Here is an 18556-nt window from a genome sequence, read left to right on the forward strand (position 1 = left end):
CAGGTATTTCTGAGTACAAGTTTCAAGGCAGAGTAATGTGAGCATTCCTTTCGTCAAAAACAGATATCATGAGTGAATGGAAAAAGTTTGTTTTCAAATAATACACATAGTACTTACCTTATTTGCTGTGTGATACAAACGTAAATGTAGTGGGCCGAGGAGGGCACAGAGGGGTCGAAAATCAAACAAAATGTAACTACTCTCTAATAAGCCAACAGAGACTACACATCCATTGTACTCTATTAGATAATGCCCCTGAACAATCTCTGAAATTTTCTCAGTGGAGTTCAGCTTATCTTCTACAGAACTGAAAAACTTATATCGCCACCACCATCACAGGCACAGTATTTTTTCATCAGAATTCTCTTTCTCAATCTGATTTTGGTCGTAGGAAATCGCTACATATAGCTAGTTTTGTAATAACAGTTAAAGTAAGCAGGCATAATGAGGTCTGTTTAGAAGAGAGCGGATGTTGTCCAGTCGGGAAAGGGACAATGCCGAGCATGTTGTTTTAACAATGGACTACAGCTTTTAAAGTGATATGGGATAATAACTTAATGTGAATTAAGGAGAATGGCTCTAAGGCAGTTACCTTTCTGGTCCGAGTTGATAAATAGGATATCTATCACCTGACGATGTGGCTTCAGTTGACACAAAACTGGTCATCACTTTGAATAAAAGTATTTTCAAGTCAGTGAGGATTATTTCATTCAGGAAGCGATAATGCTGTCTGTGTACTCTGTTCTATCCATGAAAGTGTCAAGAATTGTTTAATTGTAAATCTTGCACACACAGTGACTTCACCAAAAGAAGGCTGCCTGGCTTTGGAACACAACCATAAGAATCACGCCATCGAAATCCGTTCACTTACAAAAAACCAGTAAATTCCTTTTAGTAATCGAATTTTCATGTATAAATCGGCTACAATCTTCTGATTACTTTATACCTTAGATTTGAGAAACATGTGAACAAGAAGAAGGTTAGATAAGATTTGAGAATATGTGTAAGGTATGTTGCATGTGACTGAGTGACCATATTCTCAAATGTTGGGTGAACATAGTTGGGAATTTGCGCATGGGGTGTTAAGCTATCTTCAGATATACACACAGTATTATCTGCAATACTTGTCTTGCTGCATTTACCTTTCATGTAAGGGTGTAACTACTAAGTGAGTACATTGAGGACACTGGGAGACATTTCGTTAATGTCTTCTAAAGCACCCACAAACTGAAAGAAAAAAACCGGAAAAATTGAATTAAAAACTAAACATAGTGAAATTTGCTATTGTTATTACTAAGTTTCTTCATTCCCTTATATCTGTGTTTAATATTTCCATCTTCAAAAAATTTACAATCCCAACCACTAATTAATTCCAGGTATCAATGTGTCAAAATAATTTTAAATTTAGTATCAAACTCCACACAAATTTTTCACCATGTCTTGTTTTTAATATTCATAGCCAGCAATCTAATATAAATTATTTACTTCATACTAATCTTTTTAAACGAATTAGATGCATTATTGAGCATCTTCAGTAGAACCTCCATTTATATAAATTAAAGATTTAGTAAGATTAGAAAGTTTCACTTAAAATTATATGCTGAGTATCAAAATGTTAAATTTTTCTTGCCGTACATGACTACATACATAAGTGTATCATTCAGAATTTTGTCACTGAATGTGGTACACAGCTTCATTGTTGTTTTTGAGTAGTTACAGCATTCATTCTCTTAGACACACTTATAACATAGTTGGGCAATTTTCAATAACTTTGAAGGGACTTACATTGATATAATTACTGAATTATGTTAAAATACTTGAGTACTCAGCTTTGCTGATAACATTGGCTATTTTATTTTCTAAGTTTTGGCAGCAACTGCCAGAATAACCACTTATTAGATCTTTTAAAGATACTAATTGTCACATTCAGTCGCTTTATAAATGCCACATAATTCAATTGCATGTCTATCTTAAAATGTAGAAAAGTGTCATGTACTTTCAAATAATTATTTGGTGGATCTAGATTCCACTTTGTTAGAGAAAAAATTTCATTTCTTCCATTATTTACATAGATATTCTATAATTTGATGTGATCAAACAAAGAAGGGTCAGTCAACTGATTATTCTTCCTTTTTTCCGGAAAACAACAAAGATAAAATAAGGCACATCAGATTCTGCAGAATTACAGTAATAGGTGACTTCTAGTTCAAAATTTCTCTTTCCATTCATTCCAGCAATCTCTATGGTTTGTGGTTCAAAAAAAGAGAAGCGAATTTCTAATTCTTTAGTGTTTTCTTTGTCTAGCTCAAGTCAATATTATGGTTCATATCTAAGCACAGGACATGGATTTCTATTGTTTCCACAGTAATTTTATCTTCCTTAGGAAGTGTGGTCACATCTTCAACACAAACTTGATGCCATCGAAAATTGGCATCTCCAGCACTTGAATCTCCAGCACAGCAGTTGAATTTCCTTGAACAAGATTTCTATGTAATCATTGAAAAATCCACCAGATATTTCTAACGGACAAAGTATTTAATTTTTCTCACTTCTTATCTTCCTATTGTTGAGGGTATGATGCACTATAGTTAACTCAGTGGCTAGAGACAGAGTAAATCACCAAAAGGACACAAAAGGAAATGAAAGGACGTTCCATTCTAGATAAAATATTGCTATTTATTTGTGGTGATAACCTCGAACGGCTTTGCCAAACAGTTGTCAAGCGATTTTTATTGAATTTTACAAGATATGTTGGATAATCTCAACAACCTGCTCAAGAAATACTAATCCTCATGTATAGCTGAGTATGAGTAGGATGAATGCAACCACTCCCAATACTTATATTGATCTCTATGGTGTTGTTGGCAGATTTAGGTTATTTGAAATCTTTTCATTAACAGGAAATGAGCAAATCTGATAGCTCTCTATTTTGTTCACTATTTATTAAAGATAAAAATTTATTAAACCATTTGTGGAACAGCTGTTACAGTAGCACCACTGAAGTCAATCAAATGATTATTTTTATCAGTTACAGTTATCTCTAAATCCTGAATAGGACCAAAAATTGTAATGTATACATGATAATGTGTTTCATGAATTAGCGGTACACCAACTTCAGCATTAGGCTTGTTTAAAGCAGTAAGATTAGCTTCTTGATGAAAATGATCAGTATTCTTTAAAGACATTTCATAAGTTAAATTAAGCTTCTATTAATTTCAGTGGAATAAAGTTAGATATGCCATTAGCAACAGCTTTTTATTAACTTCAATTGTTTCACCACTAAATCCAAGCATGCTTCTAATACAGCCTGTTATATCCATATATATTTTAATGTTGCTCTATTTAAAATTTCATCTACTTTGCTGTAAAAATTTGGCTTTTGTGCATGAAAAATTTTTTTAAACTTTTTAAACTCTGTTGACCTACCAAAATTTCTGTTGTTTCTCCATCACAATATAATTCATTTTCCTTTTTGTGTAATATTTGGAGCTACCAATGTTGTATAAAAACTGACTAGTGCAACATTGCTATAAGTATCCCATATCGGAACAGTCGATCTTGTTTTGAGAACACCTGATGTACCACTCAACTGAAATAAGGGACTCATTTAATATTAATAAAATATTTAATTAAATGAAACACATTGGTATCCTAAGATACGATTTGTGTTTGATGTGCAATAATAGAACAAAGTGCTTGTGGAAATGCAAAATTAATGATTGAGAATTATATTTTTGCTCCAACATGGTTGAACTGAAATAAACCAGTCATTGGATATTTATTGAAACGATGTAGATCGACGAAAATAGTCAAAGATATAAAAAGATGCAAAAAATGTAAGTTAAAAATAACAAAACAGCTACTTCTATTGGAAATAGTGATGAAATTATACTAGTAGATAAGTTTGAAGAAAATCAGTTTTTATATTAGACAATTTCATTCTAGGAAATCAAGATGTATTTAGAGAATATTTTACCAGAGGCAGACATATGGAAATAGACTATTTTTATTTACCTCAGACATATTCAAAAATACCAAAACAATTAGTAAGGGGTAATCCAAATATTTTAAACATTTTTAGACAGGAAGACACAAATTTAAGTCACATCTATCACGACTTTTTTGGTGACGTTTCAAAATTCGACAATTTTAGAGAGAAATGTAGTAAATGTTGGAATGAAGACAGATTCGATTTTTTTACAACAGATATGACTACAACCCCTAAAGAAGGAAACTGCAGACATAAGATAACAAATTTCTTAACCAACTAAAATTACTTTTACTAATGTTTTTTATCTTTAATAAATGTTTGCAAAATATGACACAGTGGTTGTTAAAAAAAGGAGGACAAAAAAGGGTGATAAAGGCATAATTAAAAGAATAATTTAAAAATGGAAGAAACAACCTAGAACAGAGTATCAAACAAGTAACAAAGATGATCAACCTGTCATTAACACAACTAGCAAAGAGGAGATATAGTTTTCAAAGCTGTTGAATAAAACAGATGGTTACTCATCAACACCACTTCTATTTTGATGAATGCCACAATATACCACCAATCAAACAATATGAAAGTCTGCAGTATCGCTATACTCTAAGTGAATCACCAAATACAAGATGTATTGAGAACATATGAAGAAGAGGATAAAGAAAGAGAAGTCACAGGGCTATTAAAAAAAGAGGATGGTAATATTGGAAGAATATCTATAAGTAAAAGAACACCAGAATATATCAAACATAGTGAAGATAAAGTTTTTGGATGAAGACCCTTTGGTAAATTTAAATTTGTTGGTAAATTACCGGTAAAACGTGATGAAGATATACACTACTGGCCATTAAAATTGCTACACCACGAAGATGACATGCTACAGACGCGATATTTAACCAAAAGGAAGAAGATTCTATGATATGAAAATGATTAGCTTTTCAGAGCATTCACACAAGGTTGGCAACCCATGACGACACCTACAACGTGCTGACATGAGGAAAGTTGCAAACCAATTTCTCATACACAAACAGAAGTTGACCGGCGTTGCCTGGTGAAACCTCATGTAAGGAGGAGATATGCGTTCCATCACGTTTCCGACTTTCATAAAGGTTGGATTGTAGCATATTGCAATTACGGTTTATCGTATCGCGACATTGCTGCTCGCATTGGTCAAGATCCAATAACTGTTACCAGGATATGGAATCAGTGGGTTCAGGAGGGTAATGCGGAATGCCGTGCTGGATCCCAACAGCCTCGTATCACTAGCAATCGAGATGACAGGCATCTTATCTGTATGGCTGTAACGGATCGTCCAGCCACGTCTCCATCCCTGAGTCAGCAGATGGGGACGTTTGCAAGACAAAAACCATCTACACGAACAGTTCGACGACATTTGCAACAGCATGGACTATCAGCTCAGAGTTGCAGTTACCTTTGACGCTGCATCACAGACAGGTGCGCCTGCGATGGTGTACTCAACAACAAACCTGGGTGCATGCATGCTAAAACGTTATTTTTTCGGATGAATGCAGGTTCTGTTTACAGCATCATGATGGTCGCATCCATGTTTGGCGATATCGCGATGAACGCACATTGGAAGCGTGTATTCGTCATCGCCATACTGTCATATCACAAGGTGTGATGGTATGGGGTACCATTGGTTAAATGTCTCGGTCACCTCTTGTTCGCATTGACAGCACTTTGAACAGTGGACGTTACATTTCAGATGTGTTATGACCTGTGGCTCTACCCTTCATTCGATCCCTGCGAAACCCTACATTTCAGTTGGATAACACATGACTGCATGTTGCAGGTCCTGTACGGGGTTTTCTGGATAAAGGAAATGTTCGACTGCTGCCCTGGCCAGTACTATCTCCAGATCTCTGACCAATTTAAAATGTCTGGTCAATGGTGGCCGAGCAACTGGCTCATCACAATACGCCAGTCACTACTCTCGATGAACTGTGGTGTCGTGTTGAAGCTGTATGGGCAGCTGTACCTGTACATGCCATCCAAGCTCTGACTCACTGCCCAGGCGTATCAAGGCCGTTTTTACGCCAAGAGTTTGTTATTCTGGATATTGTTTTCTCAGGATCTATGTACCCAAATTGGGTGAAAACGTAATCACATGTCAGTACTAGTATAATATATTTGTCCAGTGAATACTCGTTTATTATCTGCATTTCTTCTTGGTGTAGCAATTTTAATGACCAGTAGTGTATTAACAGTTGGTAATAGGACACATGAGAGTACAAATGTACTGATGCTTATTTTAACTAAAGAAGGATTACTATGGAAGATATGAAAACAAAATTTGATGCTGTTGATTTATAAAATATGCAGATTTTTGTACCACTCAGGTGCATTATATTCTGAAAAGAATCCAAATAAAATAGTCAAGTAAAAACATGAAATAAAAAAAATATTGCTGATGTCTATTTACCAAAATGAGTTGCACATTTAAAGTCAAGTGGAGATGAGAAAATAGGTGAAGGTTTAATTTTAAAAAATACAGCAAAACCAGTTGTGTATATTGACATGAATAACACACTCCAGTAATTTGGTGGATTATCTGGAAATAAAAATTATTAGAATGGAAAAGCTGGAATAATCCAAATATCAACAAATAAATTTATCGTTTTTACTGTCAGTAATCCAAAAGTAATTCCATGTTTAATCAGAGTCAATTTACCACATGCATTTTGGTAAAATTAGGAATATGGAAAAGGGTTTGTCAATTGCACTTTGAATCATTTACCATTGCCAGAGATACATCTAACAATGTTTTTCTACTGCAAACCTTGTATTAAACCACAAGAAAGACTAGCTTGTGGTGATAAAGTTATCAATGCACTAGATGAAGCCGATAAAGAACTTTTCTAAGCTACAAACGAGAGAGAGTATGCTTAAGATGCATCACTTGTCGAAAAATTAACAGCAACAACAATTAGAGGAATAATGAGTGTAAAACAATAATCAGGTATGCATGTTCATGAAAATACTTGGGATTTATAAAAATATTAAACCTTATAAAATTTTTAAACTATACAAATGAGTAATTTCAACATTGAATATATTGAAAGCAATTAAAAAAGAAATCAATAACCGTCAGTTACATGGTATTGATAACTTTAAACTAACACACAAAAAAGGAAGACAGATCAAAAATCTCTGGCAATTTCCTCATAACACTATATATTCCTGTTGTGAAAAAATACTTGAGATCTAACAAAAAAGAAAGAAGGTTCAGGACTAACAAAAGATAAAGGTGATATTCCTCCATTATTTTTGGTAGCATTACCATACCTATCAACTATTGGTTCACAAGCTGGTGGAGCAGCTAGTATTGCAAAAGCAATAATGGTGAAGAAAAACGTTGATGACAAATTAGAAGAACAACACAGACACAATTTAGCACTGAAGAAATGACATCCAACAAAACAATTTCCAAAAAGTAATTGATACATATCCTAATGCCTTAAGTAATTCTGGCATACAAAAGCTTGTTAAGCATTCAAAACGTAAACAGCTTAAACACTTTCATGGTGTATTTATGCTTCATTAACTACCATACAAATGAAAACATACTGACTGTGGAATAGTTAATCTGGATACATCTGATCATCTTGGTAATCACTGGATATGCTATTATAAAAATAATGATAAAAATTTGTGATTGATTTATTTGCCGGCACTGTACTAAAACAACTAGTTAACTGTTTGGGAAAAAGTTACCTTACTCCAATAATTAGAGAATATAAAATTTTAATAAAATAATATACAGTTGTTTGTGTATATTTCTGGTAAATCTATTGCCAGATAACTATAGTTTTAATGGAATTTTAAATCCAGTGAATGGAAATTTTTGAAAATAAGGTGCATCTTGAAGGGAGTATAAATAATGGAAAATAAAGTAAAATCAATTATTAGCAAGAAATGATTTGGAAATGGGAAGCTTAATGAAAGAGTTTTATAAGGAATTGTGTGGCATTTTTAAAGCAACTAAAAGTTGATGATTAGTATCTTTAAAAGATCTAATAAGTGTTTATGCTGGCAGTTACTAAACAGTATGTAGAAAATGATTTAGCCAATCTTATCAGTGAAACTGAGTACTGAAGTATTTTAACATAATTCAGTAATTATATCACTACAAAAGAACTTAATTCAAAAATTATGCAGATTCATCACGATAAATATACTAACACATGTTGATGAAAAGCTTGAATACAAATCTTATATTTACTTTATATAGGAGTAATAGACCAGAAAATATAGTACATGATAAACAAGTAACTGAATTTAATTTTATGATGATAAATGAACAAAAAGTCCTCAATTTAGATGATGACCTCAGCTAAAAAGATTTGTTGTTGTTGGCAACAATATAAACAAAGATTTGAAATTTGTTATTTTAATATTGAGTGGCAGTATCTGATAAGCTATATTTAGTAAATAACAACAATAAATCAATAACACCACTATAAGATTAAAAAATACAGTTGCAACTGAATCAGTAGATTTAAAGTTAATTATATAAGTTAAAATTTAATAAATTTTTAATCTATGTAAATGAATAAACATATGTGGTACTTGAATTGCAGAACAGATATTGAAAGAAGTAATCCTCACCCTGCAACAATAAAAAATGGTTGACAGAGGACTTTAGATCTTTACACCAAGTACATGACTAAAGAAAGTAAATGTGTTAATAATTTTCTGTAGATGATGGTCTGTATATTTGTCAAGAAATTATTAATGTATTATTAATGTATTATGTAAACCAATGAGAAAAAATTTTGAAAGAGGAAGTATTGTATATTTGATATAGATGAAGTATGGCAAGCAGATCAAATAGAAATGAGTTATGGTAACTTGAAGGAAATATCCAAAATAAATGAGGGATGTAAATATTTATTAATTATAATTGTGGTTTCATTTGAAAATGAGCTTCAGCTGTTCCACTTAAAGGTAAAGCAAATGAAAATATAGCTGATGCTTTGAAAGAATATTTAAAGTATGAAAACAAAGAAATGTACAAACAAATAATGGAAAAGAATTCTACAATAAAAAGTTTAAAGAACTCATTAAAAAATTTTACATCAAGGATTGCTTAACTTTTTCAGAAATTAAAGCATCTGCTGCATAAAGATTTTATAGAACACTCAAAGAAACATGTTGAAAAATTTGACTTGTAAGGATTACAAATGAATAGACATAGTCTAAAAAATAGTTAATGAATAATATAACACAAAACATTCAACAATAAAAAATGAAGCGAATAAAAGTTAATGCTAAAAATTATAAGCCCACAGTTATTGTATCTAATAATAAATCCAAATTTAAAACAAGTGAAATTAAGTAAATTTGAAGGAATTTTTGGAAAAGGATAAACAGCTGATTTGCCTGAGAAATTTTTGAAATTGAGAGTGGTATTCATTCTATTCCAATCAGATATAAATTAAAGGCACTGGACAGAGAAGAACCACAGATGACAAGATATCTTGATGTCTATCTTGTGGGGAAGGTCTTGCTGAAGAAATGACTTAAGGCTTATATTAAATGCTTGCGTTTTCATAATTCACATAATAGTTGGGTAGATAAAAATGAAATTCATTCATAAAATTTTTTATGGACTTGAATAAATGGAGTTATTGAAAATTGTGAAAACTCTTTGATATTGATTACCATATTAGTTATGCATATTGTTTTATTAATGAAGGTACAATATATTTTAAAATAAAAGTAAACACAAATGGTCTGAAGTCAGAACGATTTTAGAATTTGGAATTTGAGTTGATTGAATCAAATGATAGATTTAGTAAGTTTTCTTATTAGATGCGACAAGAATTGTTATGAAAGTTACACAAAATGTAAATATGAAGAAAGTTTTTGACGTTCCACTTTTATTGATGAAAACGCATCATGTCAGTAATCAATTCTTGTGTGTAATCATTCATAAGATAAAATAATTATGCTATCAAATAATATTCAATCTCTCTCTAGTACAAGTCTACTAAGTTGGGATCATATTTAAGTCTTACCATAACTGCGAATTTTGGATGATTACCTCTAGTATTGTTTCATTGTTTTTTTCCAAAGTACTTTTATGTATGCTAATGTTATTATAATTACACTCACTGTTATTACTGATTAATCTTAACGAATGAAATCCAATCTTAAATTTTGATTTCTTGTCTCAGGTACATCATGTGATAATAATCTATCTGTTTCTCTGCTTCGACCGTTTATTGTCTGTACAGCAATATTAACTATTTTTCTCAAATTTTCTCTTTGTCTGTCCTCCAATTTGATTACTTCTTTGATATTTTTGTTTATTTCTTGCAGTCGTTCTATAACATAATCTCTGTGTTCTATTTGGTTTCTGTAGGAATTTATAATTTCTTCTCTCATTCTCCATGTTCCCAAACTGATGGTAAAAACTGTTCAGTTATGAAATTGTTCAGCTAATTTAATGTTGAATTCGTAAGTAATGAATGTAAAACTACTTCACTGATAAAGTTTGTATCTCAATGAAGGTTAGCTATTTGTGGTCCTTCAAACCTTTTTTTATATTTTTCTGTAATGTGATGGTAAATAGCTTGATTTCTAATTCTATATTTTAATATTTCAGCTAAATCTCTAGCTTTAAACCAAGGAATATTATTTTCATCAATAATCATATATATGTGATTACCATTGTAAGTAAGTTTGTTGTTGACGAGCTCCAAAACTGACTCCATTTACAAAGAGTAACAACATTAGTTAAAATATTTTTAAGCAAATTCTGCAACAGATTTAGTTAATTTTTCATCACAAACATTTTTCCTCTTCTAATGTCTTTCAGCAACTATATCATTGAATTGGTCACGCAATTTTTCAACAAAAAAGATAGAATGGTCAAGTGAACAGCGTACATATCTTTGGTTTTATCGACTCTGTGTATACCAAAACAAATATTAACTATATGTTCTGTGATATTCCTTGCTGCGGCCGCCACTAGTTTATTTTTCAATGCAGCTTGATACATATGAAGTAGCATATGGTACAAAAGTGGAGTGAGGTATTAGTGACAGATGGTACAGTATCTACCAGTCCTCTGTGAGAGTCTACCAACTGTATTAATTTTGCTTCTGATTGGTCAGCACATTTGGGTGCTATGCACCAAAACGCCTAAATTCTATTATTAATTACCTATATATTTTATATACTTTAAACCCAGTTTTTAGTATGACGACCTCTAATGGTTACTTTACGAGTGTATCGTTTTTGTTTATTATATTTCACTTCTTTTGACAAAGGTAAGAGTAACAATATTGCAACCAAAGTGCTTTGGACACATTCAGGTTGCTTTGGCATGCCTGGGAGACAAAGTACTTTGTTTGTGCTAGTCACTCGGATTTGGACATTCTTCAGAGGCAGACATGTATCTCTGTTTTGGGTGTTCTTCAGAGCTGGACATGTATCTCTGTTTCGGGTGTACTTCAGAACCATACATGTAACTCTGTTTCAGGCGGATGTGTCATACTCTATATCGGAAGTGAAAAGAAAAGTTAACAATTAAGTAAGCTATATCAAGTGTTGTAAAAAACAATGTAAATGTGTGAATATTTAAATAATAACCAAACAGGAAACATTAATGAGAAGTGTCGCCTACCTTTATTGTAAGTACAACAGATCTTGCCCTCTGTAGATAGAGAGACTAACTTGGGGCGAGTGGCAACCCCATAAAAAGCACAATCACAGGTTCAGATTAATGGCTTAGCAGCCTCCGCCCTCGAAGACCCAACGACTGACGAGCTGTCTTCTGCACTGAGCACACAACTTTAGAAGCTGACATGTTGGTGGAAAGAACAGTTAGAGACTCTCATTCAATCTCTCGAGATCTCTCCTATTTCCAGATCAGACTTGTAGAAGGACATATTATTTATAGTTCAACCATTTTATAATCTGCACATTCACATTTTCTGATGAAATATTTTATCTTCTTCAGATTTCCCATATTAAAACCAGATAATCTTCTGAATGGCGATTTTCAGACAATATACCACCAACAATTTGTTGTTATAAGGATGGGATGTGTAAATGTAAATAATTTGTTCTTTTTTCGTCTATACTACATAAGAAATTCTTTTTCTTAGTTGTAGACATTCTTTATCCTTATCTTTTAACTGTTGCAATTTCTGATTTTCTTTATCTTTTAATTTTATAGTTTCTTGTAGGTTCCATTCAGAATATTTTGTGATGCATGGTAAAACTTCATGTGTAACCCAATTATTAGTTAATTTTGGTTTTTCCTTCTTAGATGATAAAGTTAAAGAATATAAACCACATTAATTTATCAACATAGATCTTTATTTGTTACATGTTAGCCCTGCCACAGAAGAGGATCTCTAATTTTGCCATAGTTTGTTTTGCCTCCATCATCGCCATTACTGCCTTATCTGTATAGTTCAAAATTTAAACAACATCCTGAGCTTTAAATCAAGGATTTCTCTCTTTATGAATATTCATTAGAACTTCTTTATCATTATATTTAAGTTTGTTGTAGATGAGGTCTAAAATCGACTCCATTGAATATAATGTAATTTTTTAAATGTCTTTAAATGGTGATTAAATTCTATGAATGTTTCTCCCTGTTTAAAAATCCAGCAGTCATTTTCTTCATCCACTGATAAATCACAGTAAATCTGATGCAATTAATTTCTCTTTCTTATCTTTCTTGACTCCATTTAATATAAAAGTTAAGACTTTTAAATAACCTAGTGTTGTAATTTCCTTAAGACTGCGTCTAAAGCTGTTTGATTGCAGATTTGAATTTCTTCCTCGTGAAACATGTATTGTACTAACAGCTCATAAATGATATAAAAATATGTCGTAAAAACGCTAGTAAAAGTAAAGAAATTAAGAGTGTAAATATTTTATCTGTACAGTTATCTAGTGTACAGCAAGAAGAAAGACGATTAATTTATTTACACAAATTTTCATTTAGAATATGATAAAATGAGTTACATTTACCTGATACTAGTGAATTAATTTAAATGTAATAAAAGTTGTTTTTTAGTAAATGAAGGCTTCCAAAATCTGTAAGAAAAGGTGAGGTGGGGAAGTCAGTTGGTAATTTGTATTCACACATGTACACAAAGGATAAGCAATTACATATTTGTACAGAATGTGGCTGAAAAATGCCACAAAAATATGAATAATGATAAACAATTTGTGTATGTGGAAAATATATTTCAGCTAACTATTACAAGAACGATTTAAAAATAGTTTCCAAAGAAGATCATTCCAACATGTTGCTATGAATGAAAAATGATGAATGTCATGATTTAACCAAGAACTTTACTAGTTGTCAAGAAATTAAAGATTTCGGTTGTTTTTACTTAAATCCTCCATCTAGGAACAAACTCCCAGATAGACACAAGATTTGTCTTCAAGATTGCTACATACAAAGATGGAACTTACATAAAATTAATAAAAATGAAAATTAATTAATCACTACATTTAGTATTTCATGAAGGAACTCAAATTTATCCCACATATTATTCATATGCGTCCTTACTTAGAAGATTAATAATTTTTCAGCTCAATTAATTTGTAGTCTATATAAATTGATGCTCTACCAGAAAGGCTCAGTAATGCAAATATTTCTAATTTGTTTAAAAAGATTGGTGAGTTAGAGGCAAATTATTTGTGTTACATTCCTGGGTAAGAATATTTAGAAACTAGATTTGCTTAAAAAACTTGTATGGGCCTTGATCATAAATTTAAAATTTTTTGCCAAACAGATTTGTGGAATTTTCAGTGTTTTGAAGATGGTAGTATTAAATTGAGATACAATAGGATTAAGAAATTTAAAAATAATGATAATAAGTTTCATGACATTCAGTTTTTAATTATTTTTTCAGATATTTTAAATACATATATAAAATTTTATTTTTCTTATATCTTGTGTGTGCCTGATAGGAATGTTAATAATGCAACTGCCAGGTGGATTCAACATTCCCACTAAATAGTACTATAGCTCTTAATGAGTAGACTGCAACAGCTTTTTAAATTTATAAATTTGGTCAATACTTATATAAAATATAGAAATTCAAATTATTTCTGTTCCTGGAAGTTGTTAAATAGCCTACCTGCCACTGGATCCATGCACCATACACTGTTTACATGGTTAGCCATGTAGTAATATTGGTGATTCATTCGATTGATGGAAAGAAATAATTGCTTCCTCAGTCTATCTTTAATTGTAGAAATTGCGAAATCCTTTACGAATATGTCTGTTGTTGTCTGTAGTTATTTGTCAGTTTCTAAATCCACGAAGGTATTTATCATGATTATGTTATTCAAAAGTGGAAGAATATGTGTTGTCACTACAAATGTTTCTACTTGCCTCCGACAGGAAAGCTAATGTGCTAATGCATTGCAGGGCCACATGTGGATTGGACGACTCTGACCGCATCACCAATGGCAACTTGACTGTTGTCAACCAGTATCCTTGGATGGCACTGCTTGGCTACTCATCACGTAAGTTGCATGTTCACTCTTATTAATCTCAACATAGTCATTATCATTGGCAGTAGCTATTACTTTTCTATTTACCACTGACAAGGTGAATGAATTCCCGTGTTCTGCAGACATAGTTTATCTCGATAACATATTTGAATAATATTCTCTCTGATTATTTTTAAGTAATAATTGAAGCACTTAATACCTCGCCCAGCCTCATTGTCAGGAACCATCAGTGGCAACATATGCCAATTTCTCTACCTCCTGCATGAAGTCATCACGACATATTTGGTTATGTGTAACACATTCAGTACCACAACAACATAACTTAAAAATAACCAGTTCCAGTGATGACAGTGAAGTTATCATTGAGACTTACAGCATCAAGAAACAGTGCAAGTTCCAACGATCTCTGAGTTAAACTTGCGGGTAGTACAAGGAATCGATCAGCTGTTGTCAATTATTTTTCCAGCGTTTTATTTGAAATCTAAATTGCACTGGGAACCAAACGTCTACAGGCAACTATGTGGCATCTACACTAGTACACTACATTCAAAATTAATTATAACATAATACCAAATATTATCTAAATTAGTCCAAGCAGGGTATTCAACTTAAGTTGGTGTGTACGATTTTCGATTCAAGTCCTAACAGCCTAGTAACTCATAGCAATAACTACAGACCTATACTTCCTATCTTGAAAACATTAACATATGACTACAACTGCAATAATTGTCATATCCTTGTGGTCAAATGATTTTGACCTTTGGTCACTTGATAATAGCTATATAGCTTCAACATGGCTAGTAGTTTACAAACATTGTTCAACGTCACTCAGAACAATCGTATTTCGTAACTATGGGTACCGTTTTTGTAACATACTTTCACTTGAGAATGAAGTTATTTTCAAGACATAATGTGTGAAACGTAATCTTGCTCTAGTGTTATTTGTTAATACGTTCAGATGAATGCAGCTCTAACTGCCAACCTTCCAATGGCTAGTGATGTCTATGCAATACCTCGTATTACAAGCAACGTAATTGTAATTTCGATATTATGGCCCATGTAGGATACAGTGGCCAATGTGCAGTGGGCAATTTTTGTCCAAAGGACAGAGCGAAATCATTCATTTGCCTGGAAGGGGAGGCCGACATTGTTTGACCGCTTTCGGCTGGTCGGCGATGCACTGCGATGACAGAATCGAGAAGCTAGCCTGGTAATCTTTCTCAAACGAGTTTCAGAACTATTCCACAAACGAATTTCATTTTTGCGTTGCTTATGTCAGCTTCATGATGATGTGCTAATCATCTTATTAATGGTCACAGTTACTGTGCGAAATTAAAAAATAAATTGTTATGAAAGATGGCGGTTGCTACGATTTTCCATATGGTGGATACTACTTAATATGTTGTTGCATATGCAAATTAGCTAAGATATTGAATTTTTCTTTGGACTTGGATGGAGGTCTCTGCCTGTCACCAATCTCTAGAAATTTGATGTGGCACACTCATTTGTGATCCTGCATGCACGCAATAAAACAAGTGTGAAATATCCACAACATCCCTCATATTTCAAAAACAGTTTGAAATATCGAGATGAGATTTTGACAAATGATAGCACACAAAGAGTAGAGTATTTTGCCATATCGTTAACATTCAAAACTTATCTATCGTATTATTCCACAAACTACAGACCTTTTCGGAGAAAGAATCTACTTTTTAAGGGCCATCGATAGCTGTTGAAATGGGAAACGTTGTGGGTTTAGGAATAGCAATATTTTTCTGTTGAGGATGGGCTTTTTCATAAGCTACTGAGCTAACTTCCTCACTTGCTAACTTAACAAACCAAGACTGCGTATGTACAACAAGTTAGTGAGGTGATACTATGTGAACTCCGTTGTGTTTCGACAACAGAAGCAAATTTTAACATGGCTACAAGAGAAATGAAGGTTTTACTCAAAATGCCACCCATTACACTTCTTTGATAGTTACAAATGATTAAATAACTAGGTTAAAACAAATTGCTGCTTTTGTTGTATTTCCAACGGAATTCTTTCTGAATACTTACCAAACTAGAGGTGACAATCGATCTTTCTGAACGGTCATCAACAAATGTGTGCATGGAAAGACTCCACTTGATGATTACAAAAACTGTGAGTATAGCCTTCAGTTTAGAGCCGCACTTCCCTTCCAGTGTTCGTCATGACCCCTACACTGCCTACCTTCAAAAACCATTACAACCACTCGTCCTATGTGTGTCCTACTGATTTCACTTCTACAGTGCAAGTTATTCAACGTGCACTCTACAGTGTGGCTATAATTAGAGTGCAGTTATACTCATGGCGTGGACTGTAGTTATTGTATGGCAATGAAACAGCGTAGATATTCTATTGTGTTAATTTGGAACCGATTGATGTTGGAAAAAAATTAGTCCCAATTTAGGCCACCAGTGCAAATCTGGCAATGTGAATGTAAGAAAAATTTATAGGAATGTTCCCATGTGTATTGGATTAGGAACAGCACGTCGCAGAAACGGTTAAACAAGTGAGAAAGGCATAAAGATGATTTCATTATTAAACTGCGCTTATGCGGTTTGTTGAGTATGAGCAACAGAGTCGTCGACGACATGCTGCATCCGTAAAATGATATGATCAACAATTGCTCACAGCAATCCCGGTGGAATCTGAGCAATGTGTTCCTGTATACTGATCATCACACCAGGTACAGACCACAAGTGTTTGTGCTAAATAAGTTCTGTTACGCATTCCCAGAGCCAAAACTCACATGGATGCAGATCAGTTTATCTTCTAGGTCGTACATGTGATAAAAATCTGGAGATAACACTTTCGTGGAAGGTTTCATTAAGCAAATCTTTCATTGGGCCACAGACATGAGATATTGCTCCATCTTGCATACAAACAGTGATTTCCACACAGGTCCACGCCTTCAAAGCAGTAATCACATGCTGTCAAAGAAAGTTTCGTTAACATGAAGACATCAAGGTGCACCTGACAGGCCCACTGTATGTATTCTCTTCAACGAAGAATGGACCAAGACTAAAGGTGCTTGTGAATCCACACCAAACGGTCATATATGCCTGTTCAGTGGATCTTCATGTACAACATGCAATTTAACAGTGCTCCAGATTTGGCAATTCTGTGTATTCACTTCACCCTGTAGTGTGAAATGTGTCTCCTCACTCAATAGAATATTGCCCATCCACATGTCATCAGCTTAGATCCGCAATAGAAATCGAAAAGCATATTCAGAATGTTGCCACAGATTGTCAGGTTTCAGTTGCTGCAGCATCTGGATCTTGTATAGGTTCCAAAGCTAAATAAACAGCAAAACTTTCCTTGCTGTTGACCATGGGATGAACAATTCTTTTGACACTGTTCAAGCACTAGAACTACTCAGGGCACGCACATGCTATATGGTCAGTTATGGCAATAGCAACCTCATCAATAGCTCGCACCAGGATAGGATTTCACTATCATCTTCTTTAAACCATTCCATAGTATTTGGCTTCTCCTCAGACTCTCTCAGTCGAGGATAATCGCTGCTTTTCACATAAGACAGTTTCACCAACAGCACATGGTCTCTCTTCTCGATAGCCATGCTGTTCACCCATGCTATGGCCTATCCAAGGACATCGTGTATGTCATACCATCATACAAAAAGTGTACAGCTCCAGATTTTTACCTGGTTGCCAAAATTGGAACTAATTTTTTCCATCACAAATTGGTCCTATATTTATGCATTAGTGTATATATAGCAAGTTTTGCTGCCACACCATAATTACAGCTCTCGCTGGACCTCCACCTGCGCTTTAATTATTACCACCCGGTACTAGATATGACTGTGCAAGCTGTAATACACTATTAAAGTAAAAAAAAAAAAAGTTAAAGCTGCCATCAACCCATAGGCTGGTTTCAACACAACAGTGCTTTACTAGCGGACCATTGCCACCTAAAGTCTCTGAAAAACGCAGCAACTCGGCATTTTTCACATTGAAAAACGTTTTCGAAGCTCATATAAATGTTAAGCGACAGGTAAGACT

At 33.3% G+C, this 18556-nt stretch overlaps 1 protein-coding gene across 1 annotated transcript in view; it reads left to right on the plus strand.

Annotated features, from left to right (window-relative positions):
* Window positions 1-18556, plus strand: part of LOC124791171 (serine protease easter-like) — a 61751-nt gene that overhangs the window by 26497 nt on the left and 16698 nt on the right. The window contains exon 3 of the mRNA XM_047257839.1: window positions 14418-14515. Within this exon, the coding sequence (XP_047113795.1) occupies window positions 14418-14515 (98 nt within the window). The remainder of the gene's footprint in view (window positions 1-14417; window positions 14516-18556) is intronic.

This window comes from Schistocerca piceifrons, chromosome 1 (genome assembly GCF_021461385.2).
Source record: "Schistocerca piceifrons isolate TAMUIC-IGC-003096 chromosome 1, iqSchPice1.1, whole genome shotgun sequence".
Taxonomy (NCBI): Eukaryota; Metazoa; Arthropoda; class Insecta; order Orthoptera; family Acrididae; genus Schistocerca; species Schistocerca piceifrons.